Source organism: Convolutriloba macropyga, chromosome 14, assembly GCF_964194025.1.
Source record: "Convolutriloba macropyga chromosome 14, txConMacr16.3, whole genome shotgun sequence".
Taxonomy (NCBI): Eukaryota; Metazoa; Xenacoelomorpha; order Acoela; family Convolutidae; genus Convolutriloba; species Convolutriloba macropyga.
The window spans coordinates 28,211,256-28,228,702 of NC_134481.1; the positions used below are offsets into that span (position 1 = coordinate 28,211,256).

The 17,447-nt window shown below is 37.5% G+C and overlaps 2 protein-coding genes across 2 annotated transcripts in view; one reads left to right on the plus strand and one right to left on the minus strand.

Moving 5' to 3' along the window:
- Nucleotides 1-17,447, minus strand: part of LOC142353006 (nuclear envelope integral membrane protein 1a-like) — a 501,744-nt gene that overhangs the window by 221,630 nt on the left and 262,667 nt on the right. The window lies entirely within an intron of this gene.
- On the plus strand, nt 1,736-8,954 carry LOC142353038 (long-chain fatty acid transport protein 4-like). Its single transcript, XM_075405227.1, has 3 exons — nt 1,736-3,220; nt 3,521-3,783; nt 8,000-8,954. Exons 1-3 carry the CDS (start codon nt 1,889-1,891, stop codon nt 8,340-8,342), a joined length of 1,938 nt encoding a protein of 645 aa, XP_075261342.1. The 5' UTR covers nt 1,736-1,888; the 3' UTR covers nt 8,343-8,954.

Here is a 17,447-nt window from a genome sequence, read left to right on the forward strand (position 1 = left end):
TTTTGGTTTTTTGCTCACAATCTGGAATTTTGTGTCTTTGTCTCCCATAGCAGCGATAATGACTGTGCTAACCAACTGAAAATTAATGAAAAATCTGCAAATTGAAGGACTACGGCTAATAAAAAACAACAGTGATCCGATTCAATGTCTTTCTCATCGTCTCAGAAAACCCTTCGAAAGGTTCACACGCCATAGAAATGAATTGAATCCCCACATCGGAGCACTACCACTACGAGGCATTTTATTGGAGCTTTCTGTCTTCAGCTGTCACGGGAGCAACACCACGTTTGCTCGCCACATCTGAAGTTATATTGGCCTGTGGTGGAGAAGTGACTGTCGTCTCCAGGGCTGCTGGCTGACGCGACACCCTTTCATGTTATAAAAAGTTGCCCGCCTGAGAGTTTTTTTCAGGCAATATGTTCTGCTGTTACCAAAGGCGACAAATTAGTTGATGAACCAGTCGAAAACCATTGTCACGTATACAATCATGGCAGGAAATGATATCGCCTGGCTATGGTAAGATTCTGGATGGTCACCGAGAGTATCTAAGGTTTTTGAGTTGCAGTATGGGGCCTTTTTCAAGCTCATTAAATGGGACACCAATTCTAGAGAAGGTGAAATATTAGAGAAGGTGGAAGTTCATTTTGTGGGAGATGTAAGCCAAGGCTTGGAATGTGTGCTGCAATTCAGATTGCTCTTAAATGAGGCAAAGAGAACGAGAGCAGGCAAACGTTCTCTCTGGTTGTAGTCTGGCTTTTAAGAAACAAATTAGAGGCAGCGTCTTTTTTTGCCTTTTGGTTTGTGTTGTGTGTCAGTTTTCAAGACTCCTATGTTAACTAAACTTTCTACAGCTCTGACGAACTCCTCTTTATCAGTCGGATGTTCAACTGCTAGGGATTCAACTGTGTCCGATTACTGAGATAGTGAACCAAAGCATCCAGTTCTTACTTGCTTTTCGAATACATAAATTAGTTTTGCTGATTGGAGACAATTATATGTTCCAAAGCTGATCGTTGGAGGTTATCAAACGATCATTCAATAAATCATCTTTGGAGCGCCCAGACATTTTTGCAAAAAGCCCGACGCTGGTTGTGGGTAATCTATATAAACTGATTTATCAAACATAGCCTCAAATTTATTAGAATAAATTTGCAAATTTTGCTTATACCGTCTCAAAAATTTCTATTTTTTGTTCCTTGTTTTTTATTCTTTTGAAGGAATGCACTGTCTGTAACTTTTTTTTGCGAAATTTGAACTACATTTTTAAAATTTTCATTTCTTAATCAACTTTGTTAGATACTAACCACCTCTGATTTTTTTTGCTGCTCTCAGTTTTCGGATTTTTTTTTAGCTGCGAACAGGATATGAACCAACATCAAATACCAAAAGAAATTTTCCGTAAATATGTTCCCTAAAAGCGGAAAAGCTATGAAAACTATTCCATTCTATTTTCTTTGTCATACATTATTTTATACAAAACTTTAAGTTAATTCAATTTCTTAAACTGCTTTTTCAGTGAAAATTGTCCTTATTCAATATCTGTCAAAGCCTAATAAACAAATATTTAAGAAATGAGTTAAATTAGGAAAGAATGTAGACTATCTGTGATCGGCCTTTTGGTTTGATTAAACCAAGTAATCAACCTCTGGTAAACATGAGTCAAGCCAAATTATTTGATTTACTTAACTTAGTTTAAGTGAACGCTATACCATGTTTTAAGTTTGGTCTTCAGATTACTTAGTTAGTTCAAGAAGCAAACTTAGTGTGAGTTATACTTGAACTTCTCAAACTGAACTTTGGCATAGAAGCAAAACTCATATCAGATTCAAATTCCAAATAGTATTAATGATCATTGAATTGTATTCATTGAATTGAATTCAGAGAAGAAATGTTACTCTACTCTGTAATTGTAATATTTTTGGCCGCGTTTTTGATCACAATGAACTGGTTTTTAGCATTTGTGGTAGCTTTTGTAGCTTTTAACATTTTGGGTGGGTGGAAATATACAAAAACTTTATTCCGTGATTTTATGGGAATTCAGAATTACGTGAAAATGAAACGACTGGTTCGAAAATACGAAAAGAAAAACAAAACAGTAGTGGAATGTTTTGAAGAGACAGTTGCGAAATATCCCAACAATATCATGTTCAACTTCGAGGGAAAACACGAAACTTTTCAATTGGTCAACGATCGTGCTGAAAAACTGGCTGCATTTTTCCAAAGTTTGGGGGTCCAAAAAGGAGACTGCGTTGCGTTTTTTATGGATAACTCGCCAGACTTGGTAACTTACTGGCTTGGATGTGCCAAAATTGGAGCTATCTCATCCCTGATTAACTTCAACTTGCGTGAAAAATCTTTGAGTCATTCTATTGACACTTGTTCTCCAAAATTTGTTGTCGTGTCGGACAGTTTACAAAGTCATTTGGTCGATATTTTAGACGATCTCGCTTTGAAGAACAAAGAAATTGCAATTTTCTCACATACTGAAGGCTTTCCCAGCAGCAATGAACCCGTAATCTTAGAAATAAGTCCATTTGAGAAGATATTGACCAAGCTAAATTCAGTGAACGAAGGTTACGTGAGACCCAAACTGGAGTTTAAGGATCTTTTGATGTACATTTACACTTCAGGAACGACCGGTTTGCCCAAAGCGGCAAGAATCACCAATTACCGATTTATGAACATGGCCGTTTCGGTTGGTTTTCTCAACAGTTATACAAGCTCTGACGTCATTTGGACGCCTTTGCCCTTGTATCATAGCAACGCCGGCATTTGCGCGGTTGGGCAGGCAATATACAACGGAACCGGTCTAGCTTTTAGGCGAAAGTTTTCAGCTAGCAGGTTTTGGGATGATATTGTGGAATCGGGCGCAACTTCCTTCAACTATCTGGGGGAGATTTTAAGGTACATCTACAAACAACCTTTCAACCAAAATGAGAAACGTCATAAATTGAGAACAATTTTCGGGAACGGACTGAAAACGGGTTTATGGGTAGACATCAAAGCCAGGTATGAAATTCCACACATCTGTGAGATATACGGTTCTACTGAAGGCAATTGTAACTTGGTCAACTTGGACGAAACTCCGGGAGCGTGTGGGTTCCTGTCAATTATTTTCCCGAGTGATGCTGTTGGGATTTACCTACTGAAATGCGACGATGAAGGGAACTTGATTAGGAACGAAAAGGGGCTTTGCATTCGAACGGGTCCAGGCGAACAGGTAAGAGAGATCACTAGTGCTCTAGCCCCCCCCCCCCCCCCTCCAATGTCTTTTACGGCCCCCAATTAAAAATTATGATAACCTGGAAGAATTTCAGCTTTATTATCAGAGTTTATAAGATGATGGCTAATTCGTGATTGTTAACCAGCACTACTACAGTGTGTCTGTTATATAACATATTACAGATATAATTATGAACTTCGCTTGCTTGTTCTCAGCTGATGTTAGGAGCATCGCCATCTCGGGGGGGGGGGGGGCACCTACCATTTTGTTTATCCTATGATCACTTCTATTCCACAGGGATTAATTGTGGGAGCAATTCGGAAGACAGATCCAACCAAACAATACGATGGTTATGTTGGAGAGAAAGAGACAAAGAAAAAAGTGGCACGAGATGTGAAACGAAAGGGAGACGAAGCATTCATGTCGGGTGACATTTTGTACATGGATGAGTTAGGCTATCTCTTTTTCAAGGACAGAACTGGAGACACTTTCAGATGGAAAGGAGAGAATGTTTCCACTTGTGAAGTTGAAAGCGCCCTTATCAGCTCAGTTGATCACAAGTAAGGGTTCCAAATTCCCCCATTTGATATTTATGATGACAGAGTGTTTCTAAAGATTATTTCCAGGGCTCGAAGTTCTTACATTAGCCAAAAATTCTAGTACCATAGTTAAATGTGCTGAAGCAGTCCATATTAACATGTACAACAAAAAGAGCAATTCAATTACAAACTTCAGTTACAAATCAGGCCATTTTCCTTCATCGTTATTTTTCGCGAAAGAAACAGGCCCATTTTTTCCGATTTTGGTACAAGTGTTTATGCAATTCTTAAACAGGTGGTACAGATATTCTTAGATTTAGTAGATAATTCTGCTCGAAGGAAGTCTAAAAAATGTTGAAAAATTTGAAGACTTACAAGTTAAATGTAAAAATTAAGAGTAAATATAGAGGACAAATTTAGTAACCATAAGCATAGCTTAAGCTTCGCTAAGTCATCCCCAGAGGATTTTATTTGCCAAAAGGACAATAGTTACCGTATTTCATCAACTATTTTTCACAAATTTTATTTCCACGTGTATTGAGATAAGAAAAGTCAATTTTGTTGACAATATTTACGGGTTCCTCTTCAAAATTCGCCAAAATTCTGATAGCCAGTGAGAGCCACAAAATTTGACAAAAATTGTCAATTTTATTGCAAAAAATAGGAAAAACGATTTACGCTCCCAAAGTTTGTATACTTTATGGTACAATTTAGGTATAATGCTACGTTGAAAGTACGGGATTTTTCTCCACTGGAACAGTAGGAATCAACCCCAATCCCTCCCACACACAAAAAAACAAACAAACAAAAACAAACACACACACACACACACACACACACACACACACACACACACACACAGGCACTCACATACTTACCTCCCATAACTTTTTCACATTGACCTTGTGTTCCAAGTACGCTGTATCACTCGTCTGAACCAATTTCTCGTAAAAAGCTATGGTTACAGCACCAATGCCTTTTACAGTATATAATGGGATAAGATGTAGTACTTACGAAAGACTAATACTGAATCTTTCTTAAGCTAAATTTTTAATAATAAAAAATCTGGCCTAAACTGAACAAGTAGTGCTGAAAAGGTTTCCGCGTGTTTTCCTGCTGATACAATATTTACTAACTTTAAGAAGGAAAAAGTTATTGTCCTTTTTATGTGTAGTCTAAGCCATGGTATCTTGAACAACATATTGGTTATCAAATGTCAGAAAAAGTCAATTAATTTACTACACTCTAAAAAAGTTCAGATAAGTTTGCTTGAAAAAACTGAATTTACCTGAACCGTTCAAGCAAATTTTGGCCAGAAAACTACTTATCGAGGAATAAAATTCCAGTAATCATAGCACTCATCAAAGTCGCTTTCACATTTCTCTCTCTCTCTCTCTCTCTTTCTCGATACATAAAAGCGCTACCAACTTACTCGATATAAAAACGCCACCAATGAAAGAACACATAATCATGTAGAAATTATAGCAGCAAAACCACGAAGACAAAAGTCTATAACCAATGCAGTAATTCAATTTCTCAAATAATGCATCAGCACATTGATTGATAATAAGCAACAATTTTTCAATAATAAGCAAAAAAAATGGTAGGTTGGTTTGATTGTCGGAAATTTTTTTCTCATACATAGACTACATAAAAATATTTTTACATTCAGAGGTTTTCAGAGTTTATTTTGCTAATTTTTCATTGGCCGATCCATTATTCGTCAAATGATTCAGGAAATGTTTTTTTTTATAAAGAATTTGGAATGAAGAGCTATAAAAAAGTTTTTAAAGAAAAAAAATTAATCCGGCCCTTTTTAAAGTTACACATTAAAATTCAAACGCTATTTCGTCCATTTTGGAAAAGAACATGCTGTTTATCAATAAACTATCTCCGGCTTATTGATAGTTTATCGCAAGATGCAAAAATAACCCTTTAATATAAACAACACTATAAAAATACAATTAAAAAATATAGATATATAAAAAATATTAAAAAACAGTAGTAGCCAAAAAATTGCGTGTATGTGATTCACTAGTCAAGGACTAAGAGTTTAATTATCATCTTGCTTGAAGCTCATTGTATGAGGATGACCTCACTTAACTATAGCTCAAGGTTTATCATAGTCTGGCTGGTCTTGGATTAATGGTACCTCAAGAAAGAAATATGCAGCAGAGAACAAGTATTTGGGGCCTTAATGCCGTTCTGCTCCGATTACTTATAAACAATAACTGTATAAACTGTTTTGCAATGCTGGGATTCTTAGGTCTGTTCCTAGTGTGTTGAAACCGAACGTACTAAACCAGCAAACGCATTCAAGGGTTATTTGAACATTTGAACAGAAGAAATGGACAGTCAAAATTTAATGCTACGTTCAATCAAAGTCCAACCGATGACGTCTCCTACGTGAATATCATACGAGGAAAGAAGCTCAAACTGGAACTTTACAATTTTTTTCTGTGTATTGAGTTTCACTCATTTAACGAACCTTCTTGTTGGAGAAAATGATTTTTTTTCGACAACATTGGTCTATTTTTGGTCATTTTTTTTCAATTTCTTGTATATGAAACGGTAATCCAGTAACCTAGACGGTTTTATGCGAGAAAGTACGGTTTTTCAATATTTGATATCGATATTCTATGTTTTTGAATTGCAAAAATTTTAGAACGTGTTTTTATTAATTTAGAACGATTTATATGCACATTTGAATACTCGATTCTGATTGGATAATAATATCTCGCTTACTTATTTACTTCGTAACAAATACACTTTAATATCACCAAATCATTATTCCCACTTAAGCACAAATTATGAATTTTTTACCCGTTTTGCATCCCATGCTTTACAATTGGTTTTGCCGAGACCTTTATCTATAGTTACGCAAAGATGCTATTTCCACATGTAAAACAATGTGACTAGCACGATAAATAGAGCTTGAAAATCTATTAAATATTATTTGAAACACCAATTTTTTTTCGTATTCAAGTTACTTCAGTGTGCATTGAAGCACTTCTCGAAGGGAAAATTACTTGTTTCTGTGTTGTTTCTGCATGTGAACTTAGTGTTTGTAACGCATAACTGGCTTTGACTTGTTGAAACGAGAATTAATTTTAATATTCTCAATCGTTCTTTTTGAGGAATGAAGTTCCTATGTCAGCAAAACTTTGAACAAGTTTTTCTTAATGGCTCACGGAAGCGTAGTCCAGTTTAGATTTGGTGTTATTGACGCCAATTCAGAAAGCCGAAACTTAATAAAGTTCAATAAAACACTTCGGAATATGCAAATCTTATTTAAAGTTTGTGATATCTTTTCCAAGATCTTGTAACCATTTGAAATCATTCTTTTGGTTTCTACAAAAACTGAGTGTTTACTTATTGGGATTAATTGAGTATCAAACACTGCAAGGGTAGTCTACAGTATACTGACTAACACAATTGACAAGTGCTGACTGCAATAACGTAATATCCGGAGGTATTTGAATCCATTGAAGCGAACAGGGTGGTGTAAAGCTTTTCTTTCTCACTGAAAGTAAAAACCATTATATAGAACTAAAGATCTGACAGAACTACAAAAAGTGGTCATTTAGTGTTTTACAAACAGAACTAGCATGAAGTTTTTTGTGATTTATTTGCTTCAATGAGCTTTGAACAGAACAGATGCCATGACCCTCAAGAATTATTGTGTATCTAAATCTTATGTTGAGATTGCCAGGCCCAATTGACCCTGGATCAGCTCAGTCTATTTGTTATTAATAACTTTAGAAATTTAGTGGGATTGGTATGGTCTGGACTTAAATTCTGGTAATTCTTTTCAGTTTAGTCGGTAGAGTTCATTTAAGACTGATATGATCTGATTAGAGGTTAATTTGTTTCTGTGACGGCTTTCTAAAAGTTTTTTTTCAAATTTTGTAAGGCAAGTGCTTGTTTTACCGTGTTACAATTCAATTAATTGTGATACAATCTGAATAGCATTATTGGATTCCAGCAAAAAAATTATATGGACAAGCTGCATTATTTTTAGACCAAAATTCAAGGTCTTGACTCATTATGGAAACTCTGGCTCCGACAAAGTCAAATCAGAGTTGGTTTGCGACTTTCGTTTTCTGAGCAGTCATTTTGGTTAATCGTGGGTAGTTTCTTATAGATAGATATTCTTTTTTATAACCTGATTAATGAATAAGCTCACCAATCAGACTACCAGTTTTGCTTTTGCAGATAATACTTTCAATTTGTTCAGAGACGTCATAGTATTTGGAGTTGAGATCCCAGGTACGGACGGAAAAGCGGGAATGGCTGCCATTGTGAACGAAGACGGATCTGTGGACATGGAAAGAGTATCCAAAGCAGTTCTGGCTCTCCCCTCTTACGCACGACCAATCTTCGTCCGACTGATGAGATCTAACGTCGAAAAACACATGACAGGGACATTCAAACTGAGGAAAGTTGATCTCCAGAAGGAAGGGTTTGATGTCGAGAACGTAGAGGACCCCATTTGGTTCTGGGTTGCCAAAAGTAGCAAGTATGAGTTGATGTCCCACGAGTTGTACACTAACATAATACAAGGCAAAGTAAACCTATAAAATTAATGAGAAAAACTGTGCGCATATCTTCCATAATTCAATCCGGTGCATCATGCCCCCCATCCCCCCTCTAGTTACAATTTTCTGAGCTTATTTTAGTCACCAGAGATTGTATCATTGTGTTGGCGGCACATGAACTGTATTTTGATAATTAGAAGTAACATGCAGCACGCAAGTGGCGATGAGAGGGGGGATTCGCAGTTGAATGAGCACTATGAGCATGCGTGTTTTCTATGAAATAGTTTAAGAACTAGGATCTCTTCAGTTTGTTCCCTCCCCCCCCCCCCCCCGCCACCAGCTTAGTGGGTGCGCATATTTATTTGCACCCACCAGATGCACGTGCAATATTTTTACATATTGATTTACCATGAAATGACACGTGCTCTGTTGGGGGGAACATAACGTACTGGGGGGAGGGGGCACAAACGGAAAAGATCCAAGGACTAATTTTGATTGTACGAACAGGAGACGAGGCAAAGCCGAGTTGAAACGAAGCCCCACTCTAATCGAGGGAACGAATAAGGAAGTAATCAAGTTCTTTATCATTATTTTTGTGAATGAGGAGCATATTGTGAAAGTGTTTAAAGAAATAATTTAATTTTCATTCTATCATTTTGTAAAGTGTGTGTTACAAAAACATTCTTCTAGTCAGTTTGGATATACTGTTCTGGTAATATTTCATTACAGGAGCACGTATAGTCTGTAATTCCTCTGACAAAAGAGTTCAATTTTCTAGGTTTGATTTGGCGGTTTTTGAATCAAAGTCATAATTCTTGAGGTCGCAAGGTCATATGCATCAGTACGCATTGAACAACCCTCATTTAATCAACTAGATCTACCTCCCGACAAGAGCTGTTGATGAAAATTGATATTGAGGCAATACATTTTAAAGAAGATCTTCAAGACATTGATTAAAAAGATATGACTGACAAAAATCTATTTTCATTTTGAAAGATGGTGAGCACCAGGCAATAAATTGAATTTCTCGTGGATTATCAGGGGTACAAAATTTTTGAAATCTGATTGTTCACAACATTAAGAAAATCTGAAGATATTGCCCGTACTTTACCTCCAGAGCAGATCAGAACTGGAACAGAGTCAATTCAGGGAAACTCTCAGAGCTGGATCAGAGTCTGATCAGGTCACTTTTTCGCTTGTTAGAGCAGCTCCAAATTAGAAATATGTGGTTACTCCCGACAGAAGAGCTACCAGAGTAGCCCTATTCTGGGTTATCTTTGACAGAGTTGTGTCCAGAGCAGGCCTACTCTGGGACAACTCTTGACAGAGCAGGCCCACTCTGGGACAACTTTTGACAGAGCTGGCTCAGAGCATGCCTACTCTGAGACAACTTTTGACAGAGCTGGCTCAGAGCAGGCTTACTCTGGGACAACTCTTGACAGAGCTGGCTAAGAGCAGGCCTACTCTGGGACAACTCTTGACACAGCTGGCTCAGAGATGTTGACTCTGCTAAGAGGCAACAAAAAAGCAGCATTCTGATCAGAGGCACATCTAGAGTCTGATGGAATTGATCAAAACTAAAGAAGTCCAGCTGAAAGAAAATGCTGGTCCACTTAAGAAGAAAATTTGATTCACATGACTGTTATTATTGAAAGCTGTCTAAGTTCATCAATTGAGTCAGAAACATGCACTAGCGGTATACTTTTTTTCACAGCGTTAGGGTTTTTTTTTCATTCGCAATACTTTTAGAATGGTCTGTTTTATATACTATAATACTTCAAACATCATTTTTTATGAAATGGATTTATTATAGCAAAATATTTAGTTTTTTTTCTGTGATCAACTCTGTCAAGACTGACTCCAGGGTAGACCTACTCTGTGATCAATTCGGTCAAGACCTACTCTTGGTTCTACTCTGTCACGGCAAATTCCAGAATAGACCTGCTCTGTGTTCTACTCTGTTAAGACAGGAGGTCTCGTACTCTGGGGAGCTCTGCTTTAGCTCTGATAGCGCACCTAACGCTGGAATTACCCTGCTCCAGCTCAGATCTACTCTGGAGGTTCGGTACGGGTGACCAAAGATTAGCAGTTTCTGACAAAAACCAAAGTTTCATAATTCCTGCTTTATAAAAGTTGGCTTTAGACTGCTACAGTCAGCATTCAGTGCCTATTATGAATCCAATTTTTACAGAAACATTTACAATACAAATCGTGAAAAATTATTACAAACACTTTGAAAAACCGTAAAACTGCGAGGTTTTTCTCTAACCTGTCTGATAAATACTAAAAATCAAAGCTTTGATGAAATCTGAAACTATGAGTTATGATGTACATTTATTAAAGATAGGCTTGCATGTATTCAATTTCCAACCAAATTAAACATATCAGTCCTCAATTGGTTTTTCGGCGAATGGAAAATGGCAAACAAAAGCCCTAAAAAGTAAATTATGATGCAAGTTTCGAGCTTAACCCCTCAAAATGTTCGGCTCCTAGCGAGGATTTTGTTCTTACCTACTGCAAACCCCCATTATCAAGTGACCATCTCCATATTGCTTACATATGACAATATAATATAATGGAATGATAAAATTGATGTCGGAATGGTTGTAAAGAGTACCGGTACTTCTTCCGGACAGTGCAAAGAATTGGTAAATCGAGCCGCAAATTTAGCAAATTTATGTTTTCTGGGCTAGTTGTCAAGGAGATTGTTCCTCATAAGATCACTTGGCGCGTATTGAAGCTTTCGCTTTCGATTAATTTTATATCCCACTTCACGTTGAGGAAATTATTTTTTCTGCCTTATCTGAAATTAAAATTGCATCCGTTCTGTAGTCAACTAAAGGAATGTTTGCATAAATTGGTTCAATGACCAAGTGAAAAATAGTAGACTGTTGGCCTGACCTTATAACAACATACAGCCCGGGCCGAGGTGTCAACGCTAAAAAACGCAAAATTATGTAAGATTGGCGTTGAATGCGTAGAATTTATGTAAGATCTACGCTTAAGCGTAGATCTTACTTAATTTCAACGCATTCAACGCTAATCTTACATAATTTTGCGTTGAATTTTGGCGTAGATCTTACATATTTAGCGTTGAATTTTAGCGTAGATCTTACATATTTAGCGTTGAATTTAGCGTAGATCTTACATAAATTCAACGCATTCAACGCTAATCTTACATAATTTCGCGTTGAATTTTGGCGTAGATCTTACATATTTAGCGTTGAATTTTAGCGTAGATCTTACATAAATTCAACGCATTCAACGCTAATCTTACATAATTTTGCATTGAATTTTGGCGTAGATCTTACATATTTAGCGTTGAATTTTAGCGTAGATCTTACATATTTAGCGTTGAATTTAGCGTAGATCTTACTTAAATTCAACGCATTCAACGCTAATCTTACCTAATTTTGCGTTGAATTTTGGCGTAGATCTTACATATTTAGCGTTGAATTTTAGCGTAGATCTTACATAAATTCAACGCATTCAACGCTAATCTTACATAATTAAATTCTACGCTAAATATGTAAGATCAACGCTAAATTCAACGCAAAAATATGTAAGATCTACGCTAAATTCAACGCTAATTATGTAAGATCTACGCTAAATTCTACGCTAAATATGTAAGATCTACGCTAAATTCAACGCTAAATATGTAAGATCAGCGGCAACTAGCGTTGACAAGTTGGAAAATTCACCGCCATTTCTTACATAATTTTGCGTTGAATGCGTTGAATTTTTGTCTTTAAATTCAACGCATTCAACGCAAAATTATGTAAGAAAATTGCGGTGAATTTTCCGACTTGTCAACGCTAGTTGCCGCTGATCTTACATAATTTTGGCCAAATTCCTCGGCCCGGGAGTTACAGCTTCTTTCAATATCTGAATGTAGAAGACAAAAGAATAAACCGTATCAGAAGTTCGCGCTGAGGTTGACGGTCTGATCGGCAGATGAAGTTTTTGTTGAGGGAATTTTTCAGAGATAACAAGGAGGCGCCGCGTTAGAGGGCCGTGAAGATTGGCCATTATCAAGAATACGAGACAAGACAAACAACAAAATTAAATAACAACAACAAACGTTAATCACATCCAAAACTCGATCTCTTTTTGTAGAAAAATTTAATAACAAAGACTACCCGGGTCGAGGTGTCACCGCTAAAAATCGCTAAAAGATGTAAGATTTGCGGTTAATTTGAGTAAAGAAGTAAGATTTGCGCTCAATGCGATGAATCCGTTGACAAAAAACATTTGAGCGGTGAAAAATTTTTCATCACCGCTTAAGCGGTGAAAAAAAATTTTCACTGCTACCAGCAGAATGCGGTGGAAAAAAAAATTTTCAGCGCTATCAGCAGAATGCGGTGAAAAAAATTTTTCACAGCTACCAGCAGAATGCTGTGAAAAAAAAAGAATGCGGTGGAAAATACGGCCGTTTCTTTTTTGCAAGAAATCCGGTGAATGCGGTGAAAAAAATTTTTCACCGCTATAAACCGCAAATCTTACAAAAATTTACCCTTTCAGCGCATTCAACGCTAAAAGATGCGGGCGCTTTGCGGTGAAAAAAGTTTTTTTTTTACCGCTATTCACAGCTAATCTTACATAATTTTTTGACAAAACCTCGACCCGGGTAAATAGCGTCAGAAGAAACCTAAATTAAAAAGGATTAGTTCATTGTTCCTCACTAGAAAAGATATGGAACCAAACCAGACATTAATGAGACTCGACAACAAAACATAAAAAACAACAAAAGCGGCTAACGTAAAAATTTGCTCACAATTTTAAGTTACACTTTTCAACAGGCAGGGCATCAGAACATTTTCAAGTTTTTTGCCAAAATCGATTAAGAAAAAATTTCAGTTTCTTGCGTTGCTGTAGAATCCAATGTGATCAGAAATTGAGAATAGAAGACAAACATTTTCCAATTGATAGGATAGTTCAACTTTTTCTACAAAATAATTGATGGGTATCATGTAATATGTATTTTCCTTCCAGCTCCAGAAGACAGAAGGACTCATGTTTCCGGTTTTTGCTCATCTAACACTTCCAAAAGTATATGCTTGGCTGCCCCTATGTTGTCCGGCCTCAAATTGGCCAAAAAGAATTTGCTAGTTTTCAAGAGATCTCTTCTTGGCGTTTTCTCGAAATGCAAGGATTGGATTTAATCATTTATGAAAAAGCCTTTTGATTGTATCTTGAACTTTGTTGTATTTCTTGCATTTGTTTCGCACGCATCTATCCACATAAATAATTTCACCCGATGGTGCAAAGTAACAATAAAAAAAATAGTGTAGTGAATTGGAGCTGTCACTTATCTTTCTCGATTGTACCAAAAAACCTTTGAGTAGACATCTGCAATATTTTTTGAGGAATCTGGTGAGTTAGGTCACTGGGAAAACTTCGGGTCACAAACAATCATTGTTAGTAATATCAGTCCCGTTTGTATCATCAATGGAGCCCCACTTGCTACCATCTTGGAAATTTTTTTGATTTGTTTGTCCTGTATTAGCTCATCAATTTTTCAGGCCACTGATTTACAATCCATACAAAAAAAATTAAAGTTTGAGCTCCCCTCTTATTGGTTGAGACGCCAAAAACTGATCAAAATCTGTTCTGTCTTCTCTTGGGGTGACGCAATATTTGACGAAGACTCCCCATCAAACGGGTGAGACAAGGAATCAAAGAGTAGCTCGCGTTTCATATGTGCCTATGATCTTGCGTCTCTTGCTATTAGCATGATAGTGCACCCACTTATTGCTGTAAAAGAGAAAGATAGCAATAACCTTCTAAAAACAACAGATAAACCCGCAAGCTGCAAAGTTCTGTTATCAGACAGAGTAGCTATTCGTTAAAAGGTCGTACGACCTGTTTCCGAAAGTCGCTCAAACGACTAGAAGGCCAATGGAAAGAACTGAAATCTAACTTCTCTACTTTCCCTGGTCTACTGTTTGTACTTCCTGTCCTCATCAGCTGACAGTGCAAAACCAAATTTCTCCGCTGCATTTGCGATAGGGATTGCTTGTAAGGTAAAAGATACGCTAACATCTAATGCTGCTGGCTGGCCCTGGTTTCATTCAAGTAAAAAACATCGCCCGGTCAGGAGTTGGTGTCGGGTATGAACTTTTCTGCTCACAGAATGGAAGAGATTGGCTCTGGAGCAGGCTGATACATTTCTGTTCCGTTTACAATCATGCCAAGCAATCAGATCGCATTGATGATCGCACAACACGGGATGATCTCCAATTACAATTAGGGTTCTTGATTTACAGAAATAAATTCTCTCCTTTCTGTACAGTTTAAAACCCATTTTATAAGTAAGAATAACGCGGAACACTGTGACAGATAAGTGAAGCCCCAGAGCTTGATTAGAGCTGCGGATAACCAAGCAACTGATTGTGATTGATAAGAAATAGCAAACAAGCCCTTTCTCTAGCAGAGTTTTGTGTTCTTATCAAGTTGTTGTAATCTAAATTGTCAAGTTCTTCCTGAATTTTTCCGAGAATGGTTCGTAGTCAAACTCACACAATTCTCCAATTGTCTTTACAAAACATATATTTGATCGGATTATGGTCTCTTAGTTTCTCTACTAGAACAAAAGACTGGAAAAGAGAGCCATTATATGCAGCATGAACTTTGTCAGTTGATCGTTTTCTTCCGAAACTGTTTTTGTTAGTTAAAGCCACGCTTGATCGCATAAAGTATATCACATAAAACTTTCAAAAACCTTCATTGTTGTGCTCTGAATCGAATCGAAGGTTTGAAGGACTACTTTTCATTCTTCTGAAGAAAAATTGCATGACAAAGGATCGAAATTTTGCTGGTCACTGAGGCAATAACGAATGAAACCAAGAGCAGATTGTGGATCGTTTACATATGGTAAGCCGAGCTTCCCCTATTTTCAAAGGCGGTCAAGAAGGCAAAAAGAAATGAAAGCATCAGAACCTAAAACGGCCCCAGAACTTCAATCTCTCCTAAGCTATTGCTCTTGATCAAACTATTACTTTTTGAGTTCCGAACTGCATTGTGATCTCGATACTGTGAGAGTTTCTAAAGTTCCTGCAGAACTTTTGTCATCAAGATACCAGAAGTATTGCCTGAGGTTTGGTATTTTTCATTTCCATTTCCCTAATGGGGAGTCAGATAGCCAGAGTAAACAAAAATGGATGCAATTGATCTCCCTGTTGCATTCCAGACGGGCTCTCAACCGTAGAGCTGTTGAGAAACAATTCACTATGCCAAATATAGCAGAGGGAGGGAAAGGAAAAACTACTTGGCATCAAAAGTTTTGTTTAGATTGGAACACTTCCAAGTTTTATCGAATTGAATGTGTTTCTGAAATCAAGTTGGCGTATGCCCTCACTATTTGCTTCCTTGATTTTTCCGAAATAAATTTTATGGCATGCACTATGCTCTCGGCTCCTCCCTCGACAGCAACTCCTAGCTGTTTTGCTCCGAAAAAGTCAGCGGCCTCGAAAATTGCTGCTTTTGCGATGCACTTGGCAACGAGACGCCAAATAACTACGCCAACAGCAATATGTCTAACGTCAGATTTTTCTTCATCAATTCTGTTTGTTAGGAACAACAAAACTTTGGAGCCCGAAAACGTGGCAGCTGTTCTCTGCTTGTGGCGTTGTCCAACATGGATAAGGAAGACTTTGCCCGCTGAGGTTGATGGGAAGTTGAACTATTGGTTGCAAGGAGCAGACTCTCAGGGTACATTATGGACGCTCGGCAGCTGTAAAATCGGAAAAAGACTGGAGCTGTAAGAGCACTTTTGCTTCACCAAATCAAAGTGCCTCGGAGCTACAGTCTCCTATAAGATCATGTTTTTCGTTTTCCATTGGATGCAATTCCGATGACAGCAATCCTTCCGAAGAAAAAAGTTTTCCGTTCGCTGATCCGGATTGTCCTTGAAAACAAAGTGTTTTAGATTGCGAAGCAAGTGCTTCCATTGTGTTGTGGCTTTTGTGTTTTGCGTGTTCCATCAAAATTACTTCGTAACAAAGTGCAACAAATTTACCCGCTCTCCATTGCTCAACTGTTTTCATCATTGATTTTTCCTGTGGCTACTCACGTTCTGTTCCCGCCTTTGTTGGAGGCACGCAAAAGACATTTGCTTTTTTCCAAAATATTCGTCCATTTATTAACCTAGTCGGGGTTCGAAATGCAACTCTCTATCTAATTTTTGAACATAACAAATGAGAATATGACGCAGGTCTGGGTTGTTTTTGATGCAAATTGTTTGTTAATTTGGTAACCTGTTTGGATTGCTGCTTTGACCTGGTGAATCAATTCCCAGTGTTGCAGATTGAACCAGCTCACCATTGCTGGCAGAGAAATCTTTTGGTATATTTTTCACAGACAAAAGGTGAGTGAGTTGTGAATATTCCCAAAGTGACTTAGAGCAGACCTACTAATCGTAGTTTGGTCCCCATTGCAGGTATCTCACTTTAGATATGAATAAGTCGTGCTCCATCATAGAGAACATAAAAAGATTATCATGCTTATCGGGTTAACAAATACGGTATCAGCTTCTATGAGGAAACGAGGTAAGTCATCACTAATTGTCAGTTCAACCATCTGCTGTGCTATACCAGTAGAGGATTCGGGTAAGGGGCATTCTTTTTAGCTGCCAGAGTTTTATATCCGTGAGCTACTCCTTTTGGGGGACGAAGAAACTGGCAACTTGTCATTGGCATTCAGGGAAAATTGGTTCGTGGTTATGAACTGTGGATTGTGATTCTTATTAGACTGAAACAGTTGATTCGAGGGTGCTGTTGCTCTTTTGTTGTATTTCGTTAGATCCACCCCATGAAGATCAAAGAGGGAGAAATTGGGGGCTGTGGGGGCTGAAAAATTAGGAGTCAACCAGTTTTGACGATCTTAAATGGCATCAACTTTATGATCTTCTCCCTTGACACATCCATCCCAGAACGTAAGTTTGAAGAAAAAAAGGAGGGGCTTTTAAATGGGTCCTAGAGATGAAAAATGAAGTTCATAAAGTTAGTTTTCAATGATGGCCGATTCTGTAAGATGCAAATACAATTGGGAGCACGTGCATAGGATTGGCTGTTTTTTCTAATACAATTAATAAATGCTCTGGCTTTTTTCACATGCTAGCTCAATGATCCATTGTACAGAGGAAACGAA

Excerpts from the sequence above, each read along its gene's own strand:
- LOC142353038 (XM_075405227.1), top strand. The coding sequence starts at position 1,889 with ATGTTACTCTACTCTGTAATTGTAATATTTTTGGCCGCGTTTTTGATC. Across the intron at positions 3,221-3,520 it reads GAACGGGTCCAGGCGAACAG|GGATTAATTGTGGGAGCAAT; the intron begins GTAAGAGAGATC and ends TCTATTCCACAG. Across the intron at positions 3,784-7,999 it reads ATCAGCTCAGTTGATCACAA|AGACGTCATAGTATTTGGAG; the intron begins GTAAGGGTTCCA and ends CAATTTGTTCAG.